Source organism: Pelophylax lessonae, assembly GCF_965119305.1.
Source record: "Pelophylax lessonae genome assembly, chromosome: 3".
NCBI lineage: Eukaryota > Metazoa > Chordata > Amphibia > Anura > Ranidae > Pelophylax > Pelophylax lessonae.
The window spans coordinates 316,706,614-316,730,210 of NC_138770.1; the positions used below are offsets into that span (position 1 = coordinate 316,706,614).

General features: G+C 39.7%; 1 protein-coding gene across 1 annotated transcript in view; it reads right to left on the reverse strand.

Annotated features, from left to right (window-relative positions):
- The window catches only part of ECE2 (endothelin converting enzyme 2), a 91,178-nt gene that overhangs the window by 35,214 nt on the left and 32,367 nt on the right, over positions 1-23,597 (reverse strand). The window contains exons 2-7 of the mRNA XM_082251765.1: positions 22,894-22,980; positions 12,891-13,035; positions 10,781-10,996; positions 10,358-10,482; positions 3,169-3,315; positions 204-269 (exon numbers count right to left, since the gene is read on the reverse strand). Of these exons, the coding sequence (XP_082107891.1) occupies positions 204-269; positions 3,169-3,315; positions 10,358-10,482; positions 10,781-10,996; positions 12,891-13,035; positions 22,894-22,980 (786 nt within the window). The remainder of the gene's footprint in view (positions 1-203; positions 270-3,168; positions 3,316-10,357; positions 10,483-10,780; positions 10,997-12,890; positions 13,036-22,893; positions 22,981-23,597) is intronic.

The following is a 23,597-nucleotide window of genomic DNA, read 5'->3' on the forward strand; positions in this document are numbered from 1 at the left end:
AAAAAGCTACGCTCAGGTGTGAATGTAGCCTGAAAATGCTGTGACCATTTATTTTAAAGATTCCCATGTGCCAGCTTTTATATTAAATAAAGACAATTATTCTTTAAAATGAACAGATGCTTTTATGCTAAGTGACGAAAAACCTAGCAGTTTTAACAGATGTGTAAAATTTTGAAGTCTTTGGACAGAACATACTGACTGACCTTTCCATTAGTTGTCTTATTCAAATAATAATCTCTTGATGGAAGGAAAAGTCCAGACTGGTCCACCTGTGGAAGAAAGCAATGTGAATTTAAAAGGAATTCCAGGTAATGTAACTGTAAAGGGCTTTGTCACAGTTTGACTCTCCAGTAAATGTATATAGACTAATAACAATAATAATCATAAAAATAAAAATAATTGTATCGGTTTACATCTATACATTTGTCTTCTTTCAGTCTTTATATATCATTAGTCAGGTATAGTTGTTACCAGAACACAAATAGAGGGGAAATCCTCCAATGGAGACACTTATTCCATTAGCAACTGTCTAAGAGGAAAATTCCCATCTACAGATTACCTCTCACTCCCTGTTGCATCCCTGGAACAGGAAATGCAGAGAAATCTTCTCAATGGGAAGGAGCTAAAAATAAACTTGCATAGGTACATGAATTTTAACTATTCAACAAGCAACAATTTTCTTTACTATTTTGATGGATCGCTTTTTGGAGGGTGGGATGGTAGCGGATGATAGGCTTTTTAGAAGGAAATCCTGATTGTACTAATAACTTGGTCCACTTTATACTCCATCTCCCACCCTTCCTCTACATTAACCGATTGCCGACCGCCGCACGACTATTTACTACGGCAGTCAGCCCCCTACAGGCAAACCGACGTAGGGCTACGTCGCTCGCCTACAAGCCTCTAAGGGGCGAGCGCGCGCCGCCGGAGGCACGCTACCGCCCCCCGCTCGTTCACCAACATCCCCGCGCGAGTGACTGGCGGCTCCGATGTCCGCCGGTCACTCGCGATCTCCCACTGGAGAGGGAGAAAGGCAGGCGGCTAATGTAAACCAAGCCGTCTGTCATTCTTCCTGGTGTAACAGCAGAGATCATGCGATCCTGCAATGTAGGATCGTATGTCTCTGTGGTTACATCACAAGCCACGCCCCCCCACAGTTAGAATCAGGCCCCTAGGGAAACATTTAACCCACTGATCACCAATAAAGTTAACCCCTTCCCTGCCAGTGTAATTTTTACAGTAACAGTGCATATTTATAGCACTGATTACTGTAGTAATGTCACTGGTACCCCCAAAAGTGTCAAAAATGTCAGTCAAGGGTCCGATCTGTCCACCGCAATGTCGCAGTCCCGCAAAAAAAAAAATCGCAGATCGCCGCCATTACTAGTAAAAGAAAACAAACAATAAAAATTACATAAATCTTTCCTGTAGTTAGTAGACGCAATAACTTTTGCGCAAACCAATCAAAATACGCTTATTGCGATTTTTTTTACCAAACATATGTAGCACAAATTGGCCTAAAATGTTAAAAAATTTAGATTTTTACTTTTTTTTTGGGGGGGGGGGGAATTTCATATAAAAAAATTTGAAAAATATTATTATTTTTTCAAAATTGTCGCTGTTTTTTTTGTTTATAGCGCAAAAAGTAAAAATCGCACAGGTGATCAAATACCACCAAAAGAAAGCTCTGTTTGTGGGAAAAAAGGACGTAAATTTCATTTGGGTACAGCGTCGCACGACCGCGTAATTGTCCGTTAAAATCACGCAGTGCCGAATTGCAAAATAGGCCCTGGTCTTTGAGCAGCCAAATCCTCCAGGGCTTAAGTGGTTAACAAGGCACACTTTCCTCTCCAGGAGTAGGATGTTGAGTGCCGTTTTACTACCCTTACCTTTTAGACAAGGCTCTTCATCCTTCTTTCTTCTTTTATGTAAAAATGCTTTGAGGATGGGATGCGCTGCTATCGTATAATACAAACCCTCACCATTGAATATGCAATATCCCCTGGGCTTTTGACACATTTGTTAACCTATAACAGTTTCTGTACACGTATGTATAATCAGAGTTTATCTTCTCTTTATCCCCCTTCCTTGTGGTTACACATTTTGTTTTCCTTACCCCTTTCTTATGTTGTAATTCTGGTTTTGCAAATATGTAATTACAATGTACAAATGGCACTTCTTTGTATTGTACACAAAATATATTTTCAATTAAATATGTTTGGGAAAAAGAAATAAATAACTTGGGTGCATGGCCTGGAGGCAGTAAATCTGCGACTCTGTCCCCTGTTTTTACTGCCACCCAAGAAAGTGCTCAAAAAGCTGCTACATCACTGTTGGAAAATGGGTAAATTAAGCTGCATTACAAACTTCCAAACTGGGAGGTAATTGTGCCTCTTTCATTGTAATCCTAATAAAGCAAAAAACAAACAAACAGCATTACAAATGTGAATGCCCAGACTTTGAGATTAGATATGATATAGGAACATTTTTAGAAAAAGCTTAGGATATTCCTCAATAAAAAAAATAAAAAAGCTTTGATACAAAAATTTTATTACAATTTTTTACAAAATGATTTCAAAAATACAAATATATCTAATTCATAGGACTATCCACATATATTGTTAAAAAGTTAAACAAAAAAGAAAGTTCTTAAAACGTTGTAACAATTTATATGTGATTTTGAAATGATTTTGTATAATGTTTTTGTATCATATTTTTTTTTTGTTATTTTTAGGGAATGTCCTATGCTTTCTCAAAAATATTCCCTATATCATTCTGGATTACAAAATGAAGACATTACTTTTACTGTGATCTTTGAGGATGAATTACTCCACAGAGGTCTCACTGCTCTTATCTATGTATCAATTACCGTTTAGTGGGTTGCAGCTTCCTTCTCTATTTCTTTGTTTAATCTGCCATCTCTGCTATTCTCTGTCAAGGTTGTGTGGTTCTATACATCTCATTTATGAATGGTATATAAAATGCAGGAGCAGTGCTGAGTAAACACTGTGGTGTTTGTCGGGTAGTAGATAACAGTATCTGTTTTGCATTTTAATTAGCCCCCTAAGTAGGTCAACTATTTCTATGTGCCAAAAACATGCCTCCACATAATATATTTATATTGTTCTATTATATATATATATTTACTGTCTAGTCTAATGCTGATACCTGGATAATGTTGCTATTCGAGCTCTTGGAGTCCGCGCTTACAAATACACTGAAGAATGGTGTCGCCCGGTACGTCCCTGAGACAGTCTTTAGCACAGCCATAAAGTTATCCCCTCTCCAGGTACCTGAGATATTCCATCCACCAACCTTAACAGAAACATTATTATTATTATACAGGATTTATATAGCACCAACAGTTTACGCAGCACTTTACAACATAAAAAGGGAGACAGTACAGTTACAATACAATAAAACATAAGAGGGTTAAAAGGGCCCTGCTCATAGGAGCTTACAATCTAATAGCCTTTATATTGTTACCAATACAGTTATGACAAAGCTACTACAATGGTCTACAGAGGTACTGGAATGCAAAACAAGGAATTTGTGGTGTTAGGGTACAATGCAAAACCAAGTTGGATAACATTGTCAATGATAAAACCACATAATATATTCCAAGGATATTCAAATTTACGCAAAGCCAATTCTTTTTTTTTTTTTTTTTTTTTTATTGTTAGCTTTAGATAGAACAGGGAATGGTTTTTTTTAAATATTTGTCTCCAGTCGGGGAGAGTTGAAGTGGTTGTAAAGTCAGTGATGACAATTACTGCCAGCCCCTCTGTTATAGCAAGCTATGATGCACAGTGTATGTGTTTTTTTTTTTTTTTTTTTAAATTATGCAGCTAAATAACTTATTTCAGAGCACTGCTGTGCAGTCATGTGACATCCTGCTGCTCTCCTTCCCTGATCTGAGGACTATAGCAGGAGAGGCTGAAATTCCCCTCTGATGTGAGCCGGGAGGTTACGTGACCACACAGCAGCGCTGTGAAATAAGGTATTTAGCTCCATTATAAAAAACACATACACTTTGTAGTATAACTTGTTATAACAGAGGGGCTGGCAGTTATTGTAATCAAAAACTTTACTGCAACATGAAATAGCGACAGGAGGGAAGGGGCAGGTTTGGAGATCGGCTCACACACACTAGGAACTGACAGGCAGGATGGAAGGGGGAGAGGGAGAGACTCACAGCAGAGGGGAGGATGATGGAGGCACATAAACTGACCACAGTATCATGGATCAGCAGACATAATTACCGTGGTCAGTTGACATAGGGGGTCACAGGAACATGTAGGATCAATCAGGTATTTTACAGCATAGAAAGGGACAAATGGCACCGCACAAGCACTATGCTGTTTACCATGCTTTAAAGTAGCACAGATCTTTTTTTTTTTAGTAGGGTTAAAGCCTCTTTAACTTTACTTCCTGACCTAGAGATGCAGCAGAAAGCTAGAAAATATCTTAGATACTTGTCACCAGAAGATGTTTGCCTATTTAAAGATTTCTTTTCGTCTCCAGCTCACTTTCTGTCTATATAAGAATGGTCACCAGGATTACAGAGAGGGTGCATCCCCCCACTTGGGACACAGACGGCAATAAAAACCTAATAAAAGTTTTACCCCTTCCTCGCTATGGGGTTTATTTACTAAAGGCTAATCCACTGTGCACTAAAAGTTGCCTTTAGTAAATAAACCCCTATATCCAAAACAGAAAAAAAGTTTCTACTTTTATCTAAGAAGGGTAATGTTTGTTCTTTTTCTTTGTGCTTTTTGATGCTTATTTCCAAGGCATGTTACCAAGAAAGTAATGCTAAATTATAGCCTTTATATGTTCAGATTGAAAGACTTCTTTGACTATGAAACGTTGACTTTGTATACCATACAATATGTGTCTCTAATACTTGTCTCCTGTTTATATGTCCAAAACAAATTATTTTTACGATTGTTGGAATTGTCTTGTTCTACTTTTTTTTTTATAGAATATCAAGCCATAATTTGGTTTGACTGTTGTGAATTTTCATATTAAAATACATTTAACCTAAAAAATATTTGATACACATAGAAGCATTTATATATGAACAAAACCACCACCATATATTTGGTTACAGATATTGGAGGTCCTGTTAGTCTGATGTTCCGGTGGTGGGTGGAGAGCAGAATCTCAACATGTTTCACAATTTTGCTTCCTCAGGAGATGGAGGGGAAATAAATATTTTAATGCCACCCTAAACCAGCTGCACCAGTCACAGAGGCCCACCCAGCACTCACACTAAAAACAAAGGCAGCCAGAGATATTTCAAAGAGCCCTTACATCTAGGTTTCAAAAACAAATATATAATGATTAAACCCGAGATAAGGCAGTGTAGCTGCAGAGATGGAAACCTTTACTATGCTCGCAGCTATGGGTAATCCTAGATCTAACAGTTCATGAGTAATCTGTATTTAGTTTCCTGACACTTTGCACCAATAAAATCAACACTAATCTGTGTATATTAGAAGAGACTTTCATGTTCACAAGTTTTATATATTGTGTGTCGCTTGTGTATATGCATACAACATATGGTAAAATTTTGGCTTGACAGCAAACCTTCCAAACTTACAAGAAACCTGTCATTAGAAAAACATATATGCTGCCAATGCTGAGCCCTACATCTGAAAAAGCTAGTTGCTTGGCTGTAACTGTGACCCTTTTGTTTTAGTACTTTGAGTCACTGACCTGTAATAAGTATGCAGTACATTTAACTCTTCACTGCTCTATCCAAAAAAAAAAAAAAGAAGTTTTGACTGAAGTTCCAGTTTAAACGTGTCCTGAAAATACAGTTTTAGAATTTATTCGATTTACCAATAGCATTAGCCCTACACACAGTACAAAAAAAGCACAATGTGTAAATTATATTTTTCAGGCTTTTACTCACTGGTAGACCCCCATCTTGGTGTTAATTACCAACATCGTAGTATAAACCTCTCACTGAATATAATATATCTCTCTCACTCACCATAAAAACATCAGTGGTATGATCATGAATAAATGTGATAACTTTAGGGTATCAAAATTGCAGTTATCAGTTACTTCGGGTACAGTTTATTCTCTTCACTTCATAGTGTTTTTTTTTTTTTTTTCAACAAAATATACATTGTAAAGTGGTCATTTTGGCACATTAGTATGTTTAAAACCAACATGGTATAAAGTAGGATTCTTGTTTAATTGTCTTAACTTTTTGAAAATTGGGCATATGTACCCCTGATAATGATGGGCAAGGGGATATTTGGCCATCATTGCAGAAGTCTACAGAGCACTGGAACCCATGTTAGTTCCCACCTGGTTTGACAGTTGTCCCATCTTCTAAGTAAAGTGATTGATCAGCTGCATTTTCATGAAGATATTGCAAGGATTTGGGTGATAAGGAGTGCCCCTGACTACCTGTTGTGCTCGTTATAACCCTCCAGAACAGCTTTTTTCAAACTTTATAACTTACCCCCTTAAGAAATAAATGAGGTCCCAGGGAACCCCTGAAATAATTTTCTGATCTACAGAACATGCTACATTAATGAGGAATATAATTACCTACTGTAACACTTCATTGGTGTTCAGTTCAATATCCACTAAGGAACTGAAAACTGGCTTTCACACTCTAACCTACCCTAGAAAAGATGAATTGGTTGTGGTGGTAAACTGTTTCAGTTCATTTTCTCCAGTTGCTTTTCAAAGGAGTTTTGCAGAAAACCTTTTGTAAGATAGTCTGTCTTCTACAAGCCATTGTTGGGTTGATAAAAATCCACTATAACAGTTGCCGCCAGCAATGCTTGGGAATGTCTCCTGAAATCCAGTTCTGTGGAACCCATGCTGAGAAATCCTGCTCTAACACATCAGAAATGTGCCAAAATAATAACAAGCAGTGCTCATAATGTGAAACATTGCCTTTTTTAATTTAGCAGCATAAGAGCATTTTTAAAATCTGCCATAATTGTTTTAATTCCCCCAACATGAGCAAGAGTGTGTATCATGACTGGCTGCTGTAATCCGTCCATCAGATATACAATCAGTGCTTATCACTCAGTAGAGCTTATCTGATTGATGTTGTTATTCATGAGTACTTCCTTTTACATAAACATTGGTGTCCCCTAAGGCTCCATTCACACTACCGCGACTTGTCAGGCGACTTGTCAGCCTGACAAATCGCGGTCCCTCACGGTCCATGCAGTGCTACAGGACCCGTTCTAATAGGAGCGACACAAGTCGCTCCGACTTAGAAAAAGGGTCCTGTACTACTTCGGGGCGACCTCGGAGTGACTTGCATAGACATTCATTATATGAAGTCTGTGCAAGTCGCTCCGAAGTCGCGGTGCACGGGACTTCACAGGTCGCCCCCGAAGTAGTGCAGAAGTCGTGCCGCTGCAGTGTGAATGCGGTCTAATTGATGAGTATATTCAAAGATTTAAATGTCTAAAACACGACACTGAATTTGGTGCACTGCCTCTTATTGTATTCAACAAACAATAGCTATGCACATTGAAAGGATGGGGTTGTTAAAATAGATGTAAAAAACACACTAAGCCCCCATTCACACTGGGGCGACGCTACTTCGCACCGCGACCTCCGAGGTCGCGGTGCGAGCAGCGCGCCGCTACCTCGGAGCGGCCGCCACGGACTTCGTAACATTGAAGTCTATGGCGGTCACCTCCTGGTCGCCCCAAAGAAGCTCCGGACCCTTTTTCTGAGTCGGAGCGACTTGTGTCGCTCCTATCAGAACGGGTCCGCAGCTTCCCTATGGGAGGCGACCTGCGGCGACCTGTGAGGCGACCAGGTCGCCTCACAGGTCGCCCCAGTGTGAACGGGGGCTTAAAGCTCATAAGTTTTAAAGTGATTGTAAAGTCTAGTTTTTAAAAAAAAACAAAAAAAAAAACAAACAAACATGTTATACTTAACTGCTCTGTGCAGTTGGTTTTCCACAAGGTAGCCTGGATCCTCCTCTTCTTGGGTTCTCATTGCTGCTCCTAGCCCCTCACTCCTATCGTGTGCCCCCACATTAAGCAGCTTGCTATGGTGGCACCCAAGCCTAGCTGCAGCTCCGTGTGTCCATTCAGACACAGAGCTGCCATTTGGCCTTGGCCCCTTTCTCTCCTGATTGGCTAACCTACTTTGATTGGGAGCCAATGGCACCGTGACAGTGTCTCAGCCAATCAGGAGGCAGAGTCCCGGACGCCCGAGAACACTCATGGACATCACTGGACAGAGAGGGACCTCAGGTAAGTATTAGGGGGTGCTGGGGGGCTGCTACACACAGAAGGCTTTTTGTCTTAATGCATAGAATGCATTAAGATAAAAACCCTCTTCCTTTACAACTCCTTTAAGTAACTAGTTAAGAAGTAACGAAAGGCTTTTTTTTTTAAACTTTTAGATAGTGTGGAGAGGGATTAGAACACATGAGGGAGATTTACCCTCTCTTTTTGTCCTGTTTACCGTTATCATCAAAAGAGAAACTAACATAAAATCCCAACTTTTGGGCTGTTCCCAGAACAGTAATAGAAGGGAAATCTTACAATGGGGACACTTGTTGTAGTGACCTGGGTGGCTCCAATGGATTTCTTTAATTTGCAGGGATTTCCTCTCACTTCCTATTATGGTGAAGGAAAATCTCCCCATTGCAACATAGATGGAAAAAAAAAGCTGGCAGGGGTTATAAGCCTTCCTTACTCTATCCAAAATGAACAAAAAAAAAAATTTTGCCTATAGTTCTAGTTCATTGTAATTTCAAAACTCATTTTCTAAACTTGCAACTTTTACTAAAATAATACTTGGTGATCCTGTCAATGCAATTCCTGGTATAGGGTGACAGAGTCCTGTCTCAGTCTCCCAAATGTTTTCCTGCATTGGCCCCTGTTACATACACTCCCAATGGACTCTACAATCAGCTATACTGATCTACATAGCCCAGACATAATTAATTGTTTTCACTATTAGGAAATCCACCATTAGAAATCATATGCAAAGGTTGCTGGAATCTATGCTTGTAGACAGTGACAGGCTGCAGAAGAATAGTGGTGGTTATACATGTAAGCGGGTTGAAATTGAGCTAGTTAGGTGCTCCCCAGAGGGAGAGTTAAAGTTTTTCCTGGTTCTTTTGTTTAGCAGTTTTTTTTGGGTTCAACCCAATGATCCTGTGTTATAAGAGAGGGACCATTGTCCAGAGCAAAGAGCCCAAATGGGAGAAAGTCGGAAAATCTGCACTAATGAGGAGCGAGAGAATTTAGCTAACTTCTGCAACTGCTGTGATGTAGGAGGTCATCGGAAACTTGGGTTTGTCCCTGAAGACACCAGCCACTCGGGAATGCCACTGATAGATCTTCTTCTTATACAAGGACTCTACCTTTGCAGGTATGCCGGAGCAGTCTGAGTTAGGATTAGAGATGTAGGGAAAGGACTGTTCTCGCATGTTGAACTTTGTGATGTTTTTGCACTTTTTCCAGTAAAGCTTTTGAAACCTTATTCCTGCCTGGTCAGAAGTTACTCAAGGGGTTTAATGCAAGTAAACGGCACATTTCTACAGCTCAGGTAACTAAAGCATTTTGAGGAATGAAGATATAAGTACAAAGATTTATTGAAGTGTGAAGATACAGTGGTTGCCAAGGGTAAGGAAGGTGTACCAAGCAGCCTGTCATGAAGCATGTGCTTGTGACAGGTAGGACAGCCTCTTGCAATGAGGAAGTTGTTGTTGGCACTCTCTCCATGAGCGGTCCATCTCCCATAGAATTGGGAGCAGACTTGGGCAGCAGAGATTCTCAACCTGTACACAGGTATGGAAAAGCAAGAGTTAAGTGAAGTGTATGCATATAGTCTATGCTAGGTGCATGGTGGGACCCCATACTGTTACTAGGATTGAGGTAGCGGCGAAACGCTAGACGAGTGGAAGTGGACCAGGCTCAGCGTTTTCCCCCTAAATTCAAGTTATAGTGAAGGTTTACATTGTCATGGGAAGCTGAGAGTTAACTGGATAACAGTTATGGTGCAAGTGTACTTGATGTATGTTAATCCCTGAGAGTTGATGCCCCACAGTAGCGACCCCAGTCGGGTCCCAGGATATTGATGAAAACAGCACAGAAGTAAAGGTACCCCATGTGTAGAAGAGTGATCCTGTTGCAGGTGCCTAACATGGCCTAGAAGAACTCACCCCAGGGTAGACCTCTCATGTGACCCTTGCTTGGCGCCCAAAGAGGAGGGAAACATGGATGACATGACAACAACCCCAGGACCCTACCCTTACATACATGATACGATTATTTTACTTTTTCACAAATTAAATATCACTCAGTTAGGATTTTATTCTATTTTAACAATATTTTAGCATTTTCACCTTCTTTATCAGGTCAGTAAGGGGTTTTTCTTTCAGCTCCTCGATTTTCTGTTCTTTGAGGCAAGACAGGTAAAACCGCTGTGTCTTCATCTCTGCTTCACTGCTAGAGTTAAATGTAGCATTCTCTGCAACATATAACATATATGTCAGTCACAGTTAAAATTATATAATAAACATTTGTATACCTATGGCACAACCCACACACCCATCTGCCGGCATTCAACCAAACCACATAGTTTCATTTAAGACCAGGCCATTTCCACTGCTGATACCTAGAATCATGGAAATCTCAAAAGATTGTGCAAATATGCATTTCTAAACATATAATTCTGCTTACTGTATTTTATTTGTTTATTATTATTTTATCACCTTTCAGTTCCCTGACCTTCACTTATCGTTTCTTTCCACCATTATAATTCTTACCAAGTATATGTTTTAACACCGCTTGGTTCTGATCCCAGATGCTGTTGAAGGTGTTCCATCTTGATCGGCCATCAGGTAGAGGGTTCCTCTTCATCCACCCTCCACAAGCATACTGGTAAAAGTCCTGACATGGTTCTATGTCTCTGTCCAGGGAATCGAGTATACGGCCAGCTACAGAAACACAGGCCTCTGAGAGACACAAGGAACGAGTCTTGTCTAGGTGTAAGAAGATACAATACAAAGGGATCAGACCTGCTGCACCCTAAGCAATCCTGTTTGTCAATTACAATGCCTATAACATAAGGGCCTCTTGCACACAGACGTAATAATTTACTGATATTTATTCATAAGTTCTTGCTTGTGGCTCTGAACGCATTAGAAAAATCTTTATGTATCTGTTTTCATTGTCCCATAAATATCAATGCATGTGTGTTCAGATTATTAATAAAAAAAAAGATACATTTCTTGAAATGTGTGTTTTTTGCCCATGTGCAGGATCCCTCATAAAGTATAAATGTAAAGTCATAAAACAAAAAGCAAGTGATTACATTGAAACAATATTGCTATCTCTCATATAATAATTAATTCTTCTAAAAAAAAAAAAAAAAAAAAGTTGCTGTATACCATTTTCCCTTTTTTCAGCAGTCACATGCATGGACTCTCAGCCCAGCTCATCCCAGGCGTAGTTACATTCAGCTGCATGCTTCCTCTCTGCTGTGCTGCTCAGTAGCAACATGCAGCTATGGTGTTGACAGCAAGGCTTCTGCTATGAGCTGCCTTCAATCAAGCCAAGTATGATATGGTGCAGGGGGGAGCATAGCTCCCAACTGTCCCTGATTTGAAACAATGTCCAACTGTCCCTCCTTCCTCCTCATTTGTCCCTCATTTTGGTCTGATCTCTATAGTTGTATATAAAATGCACTATTTATCTTTCAAAACGTGTTTCCCAGTGCTAAACCTTTCAACCAATGTCTAAATTGCTGCATTTGAAAATGCCAAAAGCCAGTACAAAGGAATAATAGTGATTAAAAAAAAAAAACACTTTTAGGTTTAACTAATCTTTTTTTTTTTTTGCATAATTCTCCTTTAAAGGGGTGCGGGAGGGGTGTGTCCTATGCCTACATACCTTTGTTAATAGGTGTCCCTTCGCTACCATCTTAAAAAGGTGGGAGGTATGGGGAGAGCATGTCAGCCAGGCTGACTACAGGAGTAGAGGAACACTGTGCGTCCGTACAGTATCCTGCAGCCCTGATTAGAAGCTGAGGGATGCAAACTGACCACACCAGAACAGATCTGCTTCCATTCTTAGTGTTGTCAGGATGCTGCAGGAACACCGGGTATTTGCTGCTTAATATGAATGCTACAGAAAAGGGAACATGTTGAAGTTTACTATTGAAAAAGGAATTCAATAATAAAATATAACTATAGAGCTTTACATACACTTTAAATCCTGACTCAAGCTAAAAAAAATGTTTTTATTCTGGACAGAGGGTAAGGAGGAGTTCAAACCTCTGTTGGATTTTAATTTTAAATGCTGTCTCTACCTTCAGTGTTGAAATTCTCCAGTGGGGACATAAAAGATCGAAACCTGAAACATTTTCTAACCTTTCTTACAAAAATGTTACTGCAATGTATGTCTCCATTAGGATAACTTCCTCTACTACCCGTTCTGATTTACACCACCCTTTCAAAAGTGTGAAACAACTCTTGAGTAAAGTGCAGCTTTTACAGGAATAGTTAAGACTTAAATACAACCATACCTGCCTGTAACATTTGGTTATTTTTTTAATTGACGGAATTTGTAATATATTTAATTTAAAAACTTGTGACACATTTCTAGAGGATACTCTGTGATTCTGATGAGAACAAGCATATTATATAATCTGTCACTTTAAGAACTGGGGACACCAACCACAGCTAAAATTTAAAATGACTGAATATACCCTCCTCTTTTCATGGTACATGTGCACAGCAATAACATAGCATAAACGTACTTAGGTAAATTGGTCAATTTCCTAAAAATGCGTACTTTACTTCTGCCTTTGTGCATTTACAATTGATAAAAAGACAAAATTCAGTAATGGGGGTACAAATGATGAATCTGAAGCACCTGAGACTTGCTGAACTCCTAAAGCAATAAGGCACCCAAGGAGCAGCAATCCTAGAACAGCACTAAGGGCTCCTAGAAAAACTTCTGGCTGAGATCTACCACCAAGTGAGCCAAGGATATGTCCTCTTCCTTTTCGAAATCCAACCTATACAAAATAAACACATGATGACAAAAGAAGGGTAAAGAAAGATAGCAGCTATTGTTGAACATAGAATGCAAATAGGTTTATTTAATGAGGCAAAGTAACACAGAGCAACCTTCATTGTTGTGACTATACTTGATGAATGGTTATACCTGATTGACTCCTGTACCCAGGGCTGGCCCAAGACATTGTTCTGCCTGGGTCCAAGAATAAAATGCTGCCCCACCCCCCAAAAAAAATCATGCCCACCATCTTGATAATTAAAACTAACATTTAATTTTTCAGGAAGACAGATTTACATGCAACAGTACCTTGTCTATATGCAACATTTTTCAGGGGCTGCATTGTGGGTGGGGGTAAGGGGCAGCTTTGTGGAGTATAGGGACAAAAAAACAAACAAACAAAAAAAAGTAATACCTTTAATAAATATAACATTATATATATATATATATATATATATATATATATATATATATATATATATCCAATGGCTGCCACCGCACACAAATTAGGGATAAAAAATGGGCCCGGGTGCACAGCAGAGACTGTAGCACATATAAATCAAAAAAGAGCGCGGAACTCACGGGTCTTGAAAGGTGAACGCACAATGACAGTCTAATCGACGTTTCGACGAGCCACAAGCTCGTCTTCCTCAGGGTGATGATCCTCATCCTGAGGAAGATGAGCTTATGCCTCGTCGAAACGTTGATTAAAGGTTCACCTTTCAAGACCCGTGAGTGCCGCTCTCTTTTTTGTTTTTTAATATATATATATATATATATATATATATAGGAAATATTATATATACTGTTATCTTCTTCCATACCTCACCATCAGACCAGTCAACCAAACACCCACTTTCTGTTCACCCTAGAAGATCCAGCCTGCCTTGCGTGAGATGGCATACGCTGATGTCTGACATCATTGTGCACACCACAATCACGCAAGGGATATTCCCTGGAGGAGACTTTCTGCCTCCTCATACTCCTCAGTTTGCACTACGGGCGGCGGTATGAGATGGGGAAATGCCACCGTAACGCCCAAAAAACTGATGACACACAAAACTGCTGGAAAAAAAATCTCAGGTCTTAATTTGCTGTCCCTCTAAAAGTGCCACCTGGATTCAATGGACTAAGCGGGACCCATGGTAGGGCCGGCCTTACCTGTGCCCCTTGGGTGGCTTTATTAATCTATAGGGTTGATGTATGAACCCATTGGTCAACTCATGGGCCTGTCTTTGGCTCTGATCAATTGCACAGTAACAGATTTCTTTCCAAGACAACAAGGTAAAAACTAATGTATTGTCTCCTTTTGATACTATACACTGAAGAAACAGATGTGCAGTCCCTGATCTCCCTTGCAGACAATTTACTTTATCCAGTAGACACTAATATAAAGCAATTGTTGTATGTATCTGGATTTATCTTCTGCATTTAGATAACAGTCTTTCCTATCTATGCAATATAGTCTTTTACACTAGTCCCCTGAAGATGTCACGTTGTAGCATGACGTAACGCGTAGGGCGTACTAGGAAGCATACACCCGAAGTGACGCTATTGGACATTCAAACAAACCCTTCGGCAAACAGAACGAGCAGATCGGGCAGTTTTAACTGTAAGTTGCTACGATTTTTTTTATAAATAAAACCTAACAATACTACACTATGATGGTCTAAAATTCTTTCTGAGAAACACAGTAAAACTGTGAGGCAGATGTAAGGAGAGTGTGATACAAGAGAGTGATACAAGAGAGCCTGTTAATACCCCACAGTGGTCTGGAAAATGTACCCACAGTCCCGCAAAGAAATGGAAGGATAACCATAAGGAGATAAGAGTGGAGCCACCACACTGGCAATAAACAACAAGGCGTATTATATGCAGCAGTAAGGTGAGCGGTTTGTACACCTAGAAGTGATTGACACTGAAGATCACCAGCACTTACACATTATAGGTGGAGGTGTTGTATTAAAGGATTTGGATTTAAGATTGGGACATTTACACCCTTTACTCTGACACTGAAGCACCTTGTTAAATGGACTTGTCTTAAATAAGAAAAACATTAGTGATAGAATTTACTTTGTAAAAAAATCAGCACTGTTTATTTATTAGCACTAAGCACTTTGAGTAATCATAAGCACTGGTGTTTTGGCAAGATTGATATTGATATACACCATCATAATATACGCACTTTAACCGCTTGCCGACCGCCGCACGACTAATTACTGCGGCGGTCAGCCCCTCACAGGCAAAGCGACGTAGGGCTACGTCGCTAGCCTGTGAGGCTCCACGGAGCGAGCACGCGCCGCCGGAGGCGCGCTCCAGCTCCCGCTTCCGCGCGGTCACGCCCCCCCCGTGCGTGTGCCCGGTGGACCTGATGTCTGCCAGGCACTCGCAATCGGCCGTTACACCGGAAGAAAGGCAGGCGGCTGATGTAAACAAAGTCGTCTGTCATTCTTCCCTGTGTAAGAATGGAGATCAGACGGTTCTACTATGTAGGACCGTTGATCTCTGTTCTTACACTAGTAGCCACAGCCAATCACAGTTAGAAACACGCCTCTAGGACACACTTAACCCCTCCCTCTCCAATACAGTTGACTCCATTACTGCCAGTGTAATTTTTACAGTAACAGTGCATATGTATAGCACTGATTACTGCAGTAATGTCACTAGTAACCCCAAAAGTGTAAAAAATGTCAGTCAAAGGTCCGATCTGTCCGCCGCAATGTCGCAGTCCCGCAAAAAAAATCGCAGATCGCCGCCATTACTCGTTAAAAAAAAACAACTAAAATGACAAAAATCTTTCCCTTTGTTAGTAAACGCGATAACTTTTGCGCAAACCAATCAAAATACGCTTTTTGCAATTTTTTTTACCAAACATATGTAGCATAAAACAAATTGGCCGAAAATGTTAAAAAATTTTGATCTTTAAATTTTTTTGGGGAATTTCATATAAAAAAATGTGAAAAATATTGTTATTTTTGCAAAATTGACGCTCTTTTTTTGTTTATAGCGCATGATCAAAAAATCGCACAGGTGATCAAATACCACCAAAAGAAAGCTCTGTTTGTGGGAAAAAAAGGACGTCAAATTCGTTTTGGTACAGCGTCGCACGACCGCGCAATTGTCCGTTAAAATCACACAGTGCCGAATCGCAAAAAAGGCCCTGGTCAGGAAGGGGGTAAAATTTTCCGGGGCTTAAGTGGTTATATATATATATAGAAGATTGCACAGCACCACTACTTTAAAAACAACATATGCACTTTATACTTATATATTAATTTTTTACTGCACTGAAGGCACCAAACACTTTTTGTGGATAAATTGAGTCTTTATTTCCGTTCGATTTTATCTGATTTATGCATATATTGATGGTCTAAACATTGCACAGAGAAGCACGGAAGATTTGGTGTTTATTAACTATTTACTTATTATTCATTTTTTTTTAATCACTATTTTTTCACATATTTATTACTATATCTAAGGACCTATTCCCATACTCTATAAAAACTATCCTTGAAGCGCAGTTTTCCCCCATTTAACAAGTCTTTCACACTAGCTTCTGTTGGGATGAACAGATAGATAAAATACAAGGCAGTTCAGTGTATTGCAATTCTTTAAGTCTGAGAGACAGTCACTGTAGCACAGGCACTTGCTTGTGAAGACCATATGGTGCTTAGACTCCAACAGTCAGTTATCCTCAGTCTACAGAAAAACAGATGGAATCTGCTCCACCTCCACCTTCTCTGTACAATGAACTAACAGGATTTGACAGTAAGAATCCAGCAGGTTGTCTTTCTAAATTCTGCTGTCTTTATCCAGAAAGTGCTCTCATAGATCTCCTTCCTCCCAGAATGTCCTACAAAACATCCTTCTGCCTGATGTCACACATTCTCCAAGCCAGCATATGTGCCTCTCTTTTCAGTGGCTATCTTATGAAAGTAAATTGCAGTGGCCATATTGGGACTGGGTCTGTGTGAGTTCTGGGTCCCCTTCTGCCTGAAGCTCCTATGGTCACCTTCAGAGGAATACCTCCGCTTAGACTTCAGGTTGCCCCCAATGGTTTGGAACCTCCATAAAAGCCTAGTTTATTCTTTCAGATGAAAGGATTTTTCCCTTGTAGGAGGTGTTCTGTTTGTGCCCTCAATCGCATGAAAAACAGGAAATACACCACGTTCAGCTCTAATGTCACCGGTAAATCCTATGACATTGAGAATTTTGCTACTTGTTCTACCAAGAACGTGGTATATTTAATTACCTGCCCATGTGGTTTACATTATGTAGGCCGCACAATAAGAACTTTTCACACAAGAATGAATGAACACATTGCTAACATACGCAAGGGCTTTCCCAAGCACAGTCTATCTAAGCATTTTGCTCAAAGTCATAACAGAGACCCTACAGGTACATCTTTTATGGTAATTGATGTGTTCAAACCCCAATGGAGGGGAAGTCATACAAGGAGAGAAATCTCCAAGTTAGAAACCAGGTGGATATATTGGTTGAAGAGCTACCGACCATTCGGATTAAATATCGAGTGGGAGGACGTTAATGCCTTTGTAAACAACAGCTAAGCTTGCCAATTGTATTCCACCTGTTTTTTCTTGTTTCTAACGTTCCTCTGTTTTTCTTTCTATTTCCTTCCCCCTTTTTTTTAATGATACGTTGTCACACTGGCTCTCCCGTCTAATTTTAGCAAATCATGCATTGTTTTTACGTGTATACATTATGTTTTAGATTTAGAGATATTATTATCTTAATATTATGATATTTATATTTGCTGATGCATTTTATGTATGTCACTTCTATTAATGTTCCAGTCCAGCCTCCACACGTGATGACCTCATTATTATCACAATTTTATTTGTTTTTAGTCAAGTTATTACTAGTCGAGTATGATCCTTTTTATATGACGCTCAAACTTCGTCTCTTATTTTGTTTCCGGGGTTGTGCTGGTTTCACTGGTTCCTTGGGTGGAACGCATGCGAGACAATGCTGACTTCCGGTTTCCGGGATTGTTATAACTTCCGGAACCCAAGGTCTGGTGTTAATGGAAGTTCCGGTCCCAGCCACATATATACGACATATCATTAACGTAAGGCTACACCCCTGATGATGTCGTAATGATGAAACGCGTTTGTAGGAGCTAACCTTACGTTACGTCAATACGCCTGGAGGTCGGCCATTATCCTGGTTGGAACGAGGTCGTTGTTTATTGTGTACTCTGCTTATTACTTTCGCCGTTTGGTGAGTGAGATTTCAAGAGCCTTTTGAATAAACATTCTGTAAACATATTACCCTATGGGCCTCTTTCCTTGATCTTTCTCCTATGTATGAGGCTTATTGTGGTCACGGAGGAATTTCCATACTAATCCGGAGGTCCAAGGTTGAGTGATCCTTCAAATCACTCACTGTGCTATTTGACCATTGTGGCAACGATGGTCCACGCTTGACGGTAAGAGTCAGTGTGTGGTGGAGTTGGGAACTTAAGCTCACCATCGTATGTTTTTCCACCACTCGGGTGAAAGTTCCAGCTCACAGGCTTTTGGATTACTTCTATTTATGTTGGACTTTATTTTATTTCAACAGCGCTGCTTGTGTGTTCTTAATTGTGCCACATAACAAGTGGATGACTCTGCTTCTCAAAGAAAGCACTTTTACTGTACATAGACACACTAAGTAGCTCAGGAAATTCCAATAAAATGGCTGTACTGTGTTATTCTGAATAACCTTCCTGGTACTTATCTTGGACTACAGAATGATTATGTTGTATAGATCTGAGAGTGGGAGTGGCTAAGTAGTTTAGCAAGTGACAACGGGTAAAGCCAACAACAAAAAAGCTGTTTGTTGTCATCCCAGAATAAGACTGGGTGCATTTCGAAGAGATAAACATCTATTTTTCTATACTTGCAAAATCTATAAAGGATTAAAAAAACATGGAAATGTGCATGTATTGTATAAGTTCTTATTGATATACACTTTAAAAGCTTTTCAAGATTAAACTGCTGTTGCAGGGGATTCCTTTAGTTTTGTGTCAGTTTCTAGAGGCACTCTGCACTCAATGTACAGAATGTTACCTGCTGCCATGGAAAAGACATTTAATTACTGGCAGGTTTACCTGGCTATAGAATGAAATTTAAAACTATTTTTCAACAACATGATGTATTGTGTAGTGTATATATATATATATATATATATATATATATATATATATATATATATATATATATATATATGTTTTTTTTTTTGTTTTTTAATTTAAAATCTATCCACCCACAACAGATATGTAGATTTTGGTGGGCACTGGTGAGCTGAATTATCCGTTATTCTTATTTCTTACAGAAATTCAATTGGAAAGAGCTCTCTTTTGAAATTCAAGGGCCCCTTCTATTTTGTGCTGTTTCCTGTTTCATTATTTTTATTAAAGGTTACAAAATACCATACCAATCGTGTAGCTAATATTCAAGCACAGGTTCAAATCAAGGTCCGCTTCACAGGCGGCATAGATTATAGGTAGGCAAATGAAAAAGCCCTTGGTAACAAATGATAGCAAGCATGTGTAGGTCAATATATTACTGTAAGTCATAAATGTCATCAGGTTTGATTAGGATAATTACAAAATCCAAGCATTCTCAATAAGGTTGGGACAAGTCCAAAGTGTGTAAAGTGTAATGCTAACAAAGGCACAACAAATAAATTGTAACAGTGACAGACATCATCAGTAAAGAAGAAAAAGAAGGAAATAGAGTAAAGAGAATAAGGGAGAGAGTGACAACAGCCTATCCGAACATCCTCCCCAGCCACCACTGCGACAATCGTTCAGTAGATTAAAAAGATATCCATGGGTTCTAAACTTTCTCGAACCATAAAGCAGCATCTCACAAAATGCTAACCATCTTTTCATTAGCCATAATCCATGTTAGCTTCCACTTCATCACCACCAGGTCAACTACTGGGCTCCTATATGGGGTTGCGATTGCTATTTTGGCCTTCAAAAACATGAAATGGATAAGGGTCTGGGGGTGTCTAAGAAAACCTTAAATGGGTTTGTTAAGTAAAGTAACTCTTGTGTTTTTAACCACTTGCCGACCACCGCACGACTATATACGGCGGCGGTCAGCCCCTCCTGGGCAAAGTGACGTATGGGTACGTCACTCGCCCACGAGCCTGTAGGGGGCGAGTGCGCTGCGCCGGCGGCGCGCTCCCACCCCCACTCGTTCCCTGACATCCCCGCGCGAGTGACCGGTGGCTCCGATGTCCGCCGGCCACTCGCGATCTCCCACAGGAGAGGGAGAAAGGCAGGCGGCTAATGTAAACACAGTCGTCTGTCATTCTCCCTTTGATCATCACTGAGGCTATGTGATCCTGCTATGTAGGATCATATGTCTCTGTGAGGATGTAACAAGCCACACCCCTTTACAGTTAGAATCACGCCCCTAGGGGTACATTTAACCCCTTGATCACCAATAACGTTAACCCCTTCCCTGCCAGTGTCATTTTTACAGTAACAGTGCATATTTCTAGCACTGTTTACTGTAGTAATGTCACTGGTACCCCCAAAAGTGTCAAAAATGGCAGTCAGGGGTCCGATCTGTCCGCCGCAATGTTGCAGTCCCGCAAAAAAAAAATCACAGATTGCCGCCATTACTAGTTAAAAAAAAAAAACAATAAATATGACAGAAATCTTTCCCGTAGTTTGTAGACGCGATAACTTTTGTGCAAACCAATCAAGATACGCTTATTGCGATTTTTTTTTACCAAACATATGTAGCAGAAAACAAATTGGTCTAAAATGTTAAAACATTTTGATTTTTAAATTTTTTTGAGAATTTCATATAAAAAAATGTGAAAAATATTGTTATTTTTTCAAAATTGACGCTCTTTTTTTGTTTATAGCGCAAAAAGTAAAAATCGCACAGGTGATCAAATACCACCAAAAAAAAGCTCTGTTTGTGGGGAAAAAAGGACATCAATTTCATTTGGGTACAGCATCTTGTCCGTTAAAGTCACGCAGTGCCGAATCACAAAATAGGGCCTGGTCATTGAGCAGCCAAATCCTCTGGGGCTTAAGTGGTTAACTGCATTTATCATAGTCACGGAGTATATCAGGGCGTGAACACTTGTTCAAGAATGCTTCACTTTATTATACAACCACCACTTCTGATACATCAAGTCCACCTGTCCACACCCACTGAAAAAGAGTGGTTATAAACATTTTCGATAGTATCATCGAGAGAGTACCTTGTAGCCTGCTTCTATAGGTGAGTCATTCATAATGCTTTTATAAGTTCTGATTGGCCAATCCCTCAAGTTCCCTTTGTCTATCTCCATTTCCAGATCCTTTTCCCATGCAAGCATGTGGGGCAATTTACCGCCGGGATTAACAAATTGTTTAAACAATTCTGAAGAGTCGCTCATCCGTGAGTCACACTAATAGCACCTGTTGTCAAAAGCCGTCTGTGACGCAAAATCAGTGGTAAGACGTTGAAGAGTTCTAGGATAATGTAACATGTGATTCAAGCTGTAGGCTTGGCATCCCAAGCTGCTGGGTCAAGTAAGAGGCCGGGTATATAAGCCTATGATTGATAATGTGTCCTACAGTATATGCAGTGAAGACTTTTATTCAGCCACCAATAAAATTAAATGCTCCATCTGTATTTCTTGCAACGATAAGACATCCAAGAGGTTCAATAAGATTATTGTTAGCAAGACTCACACATAAAGTGGTAGCAGCAAGTCAAGAAACCAAGGTAGAGAAATACTGCTGTAGCGCCCAGATGAGAATGTGTGTGTCTTTGTATGTGCTAGGGTGGGGTTATAGGTCTGTTACTTAATGCTAATAATTGAGTGCATTATTTCTAGCACTCATGCTTATTGGTTTTGGACATACTGTACACCTTGCTTTATTAAGCCAGTGCATATCATACTGGCAATAACCCAAAATGGGAACATCAGTTTTAGGTAAGGTGGCCCATTAAAGCATCATCAGATTGGGCCACTTTCCAAAGCACATGCTGTAGAAGCCATCAATATCAAGCTGCATAGAAATATGTCACTTGAGTTACTAGGCTTTTTAAATACCACACCTGGGTAAGCATTTATGTGCTAAAATGAGGATGGGCAATTGGTTTTATTCTAGGGGCTTCAATTACAACCCCACCCTTTTCCTGCAAGGATGTTCATGCTAATGTCCTCAATATTGCTTGGCATTAAAATAAACAGGAGATCTAAATGATCTTCAGAATGAGGGCTGGATGAGAGATTGGCAGTCTCAGACAAGGAGCCTGTGTGCTGTAGACACACAGCAGGGGGGAAGGATGTTCTTAGATATAAGTGAGTAAGCTGCATCCTTGTACTAAATGCCACTAGTATGTTTAGGAAGGCCAGCTAAACGATCATAATGTATTATAATATATTATGCTGAAACTAGTATGCTGTTACATCACGCACTAACATTACCTCTGCCACCATGGAACAGGGACTCTTAGTTCTCAACAGAGCACAAGTGTGATGACATAACTGTTCTGTTTACTTCCTCCAGCCCCATAAATAAAGGTCCGTACTTTCGTAAAGATCTAGGGCTAGAGGAAGAGTTTGCAGGATCCTGTGCATTGCACCCATGATCCACTGATCGGATTTTCAATGCTTTGCAGGCTCCAATGCAAAAAATGTAAAAATGCACTTTTTATCATTTTTGCAATACTGGTGCATCTATGTATTTATTTATTTCTTTTTTTCACAGAAGGTGAAATTTACCTTTAATACTTACTGTCTCTTGGATAATTCATTAGGATCTTTGATGTATTCTCTTGCTGGGTTTATAGTTAAAAGCTAACAGCAAGATGGTTACACAAAACGTTCTTACCTCTACAGTATCAGGAGATGAAACAGTCTCCCCAGTAGGATCCTGGACCTCCTCATCATGAAATGTTGCACGTTTATAGTCAGACATCTGAGAACAAAAGAAACCAAATCAAAATCAGTATACTGGCAAATGAGTATAATGTGTATAAAGGCCACTTTGATTAGCACTATTCTGAGTGAATGTGAAGATTTTTCAATGCTGGTGTTCTCTGCTAGAAGAGGAATCATAAACTGCAGCTCTTTACAAAAAAAAAAGCTTTGACTTTTCAAAAAAAATAAAAAAAGAGCTTCTATATGCAATCTATTACTATAGCATCAGTCTGCATCAAAAGGTGTACATCAAAGATTTTATCCAACAAAACAAAATAAGTATCCTGACAGAACTGGGGTGAATCTGGGGTTGAATGCCCTCTCCCTGTAGCTCAGGATACTGAAATAAATTTTTTTAAACTTCCATATAAAATAATGGAGGTCATTTTTAGTCTGGTTCAAGCCCAAGTAATAGAATTATATAACGCTTATTCCCCCCCTTCATACCTGTCCATTCTGTTACAGCGCATTACTGCCTGCACACTAACATGCAGTACTCATACAGTACTCTGTGTGTTAATGTGTGTTTTTAAGGGGGCCTATTGATTTACATTAAACTGCATGGCATCCTATTTTTTATTTCTTGAGCCTGCATTGTGGTGCACAAAGACAAAC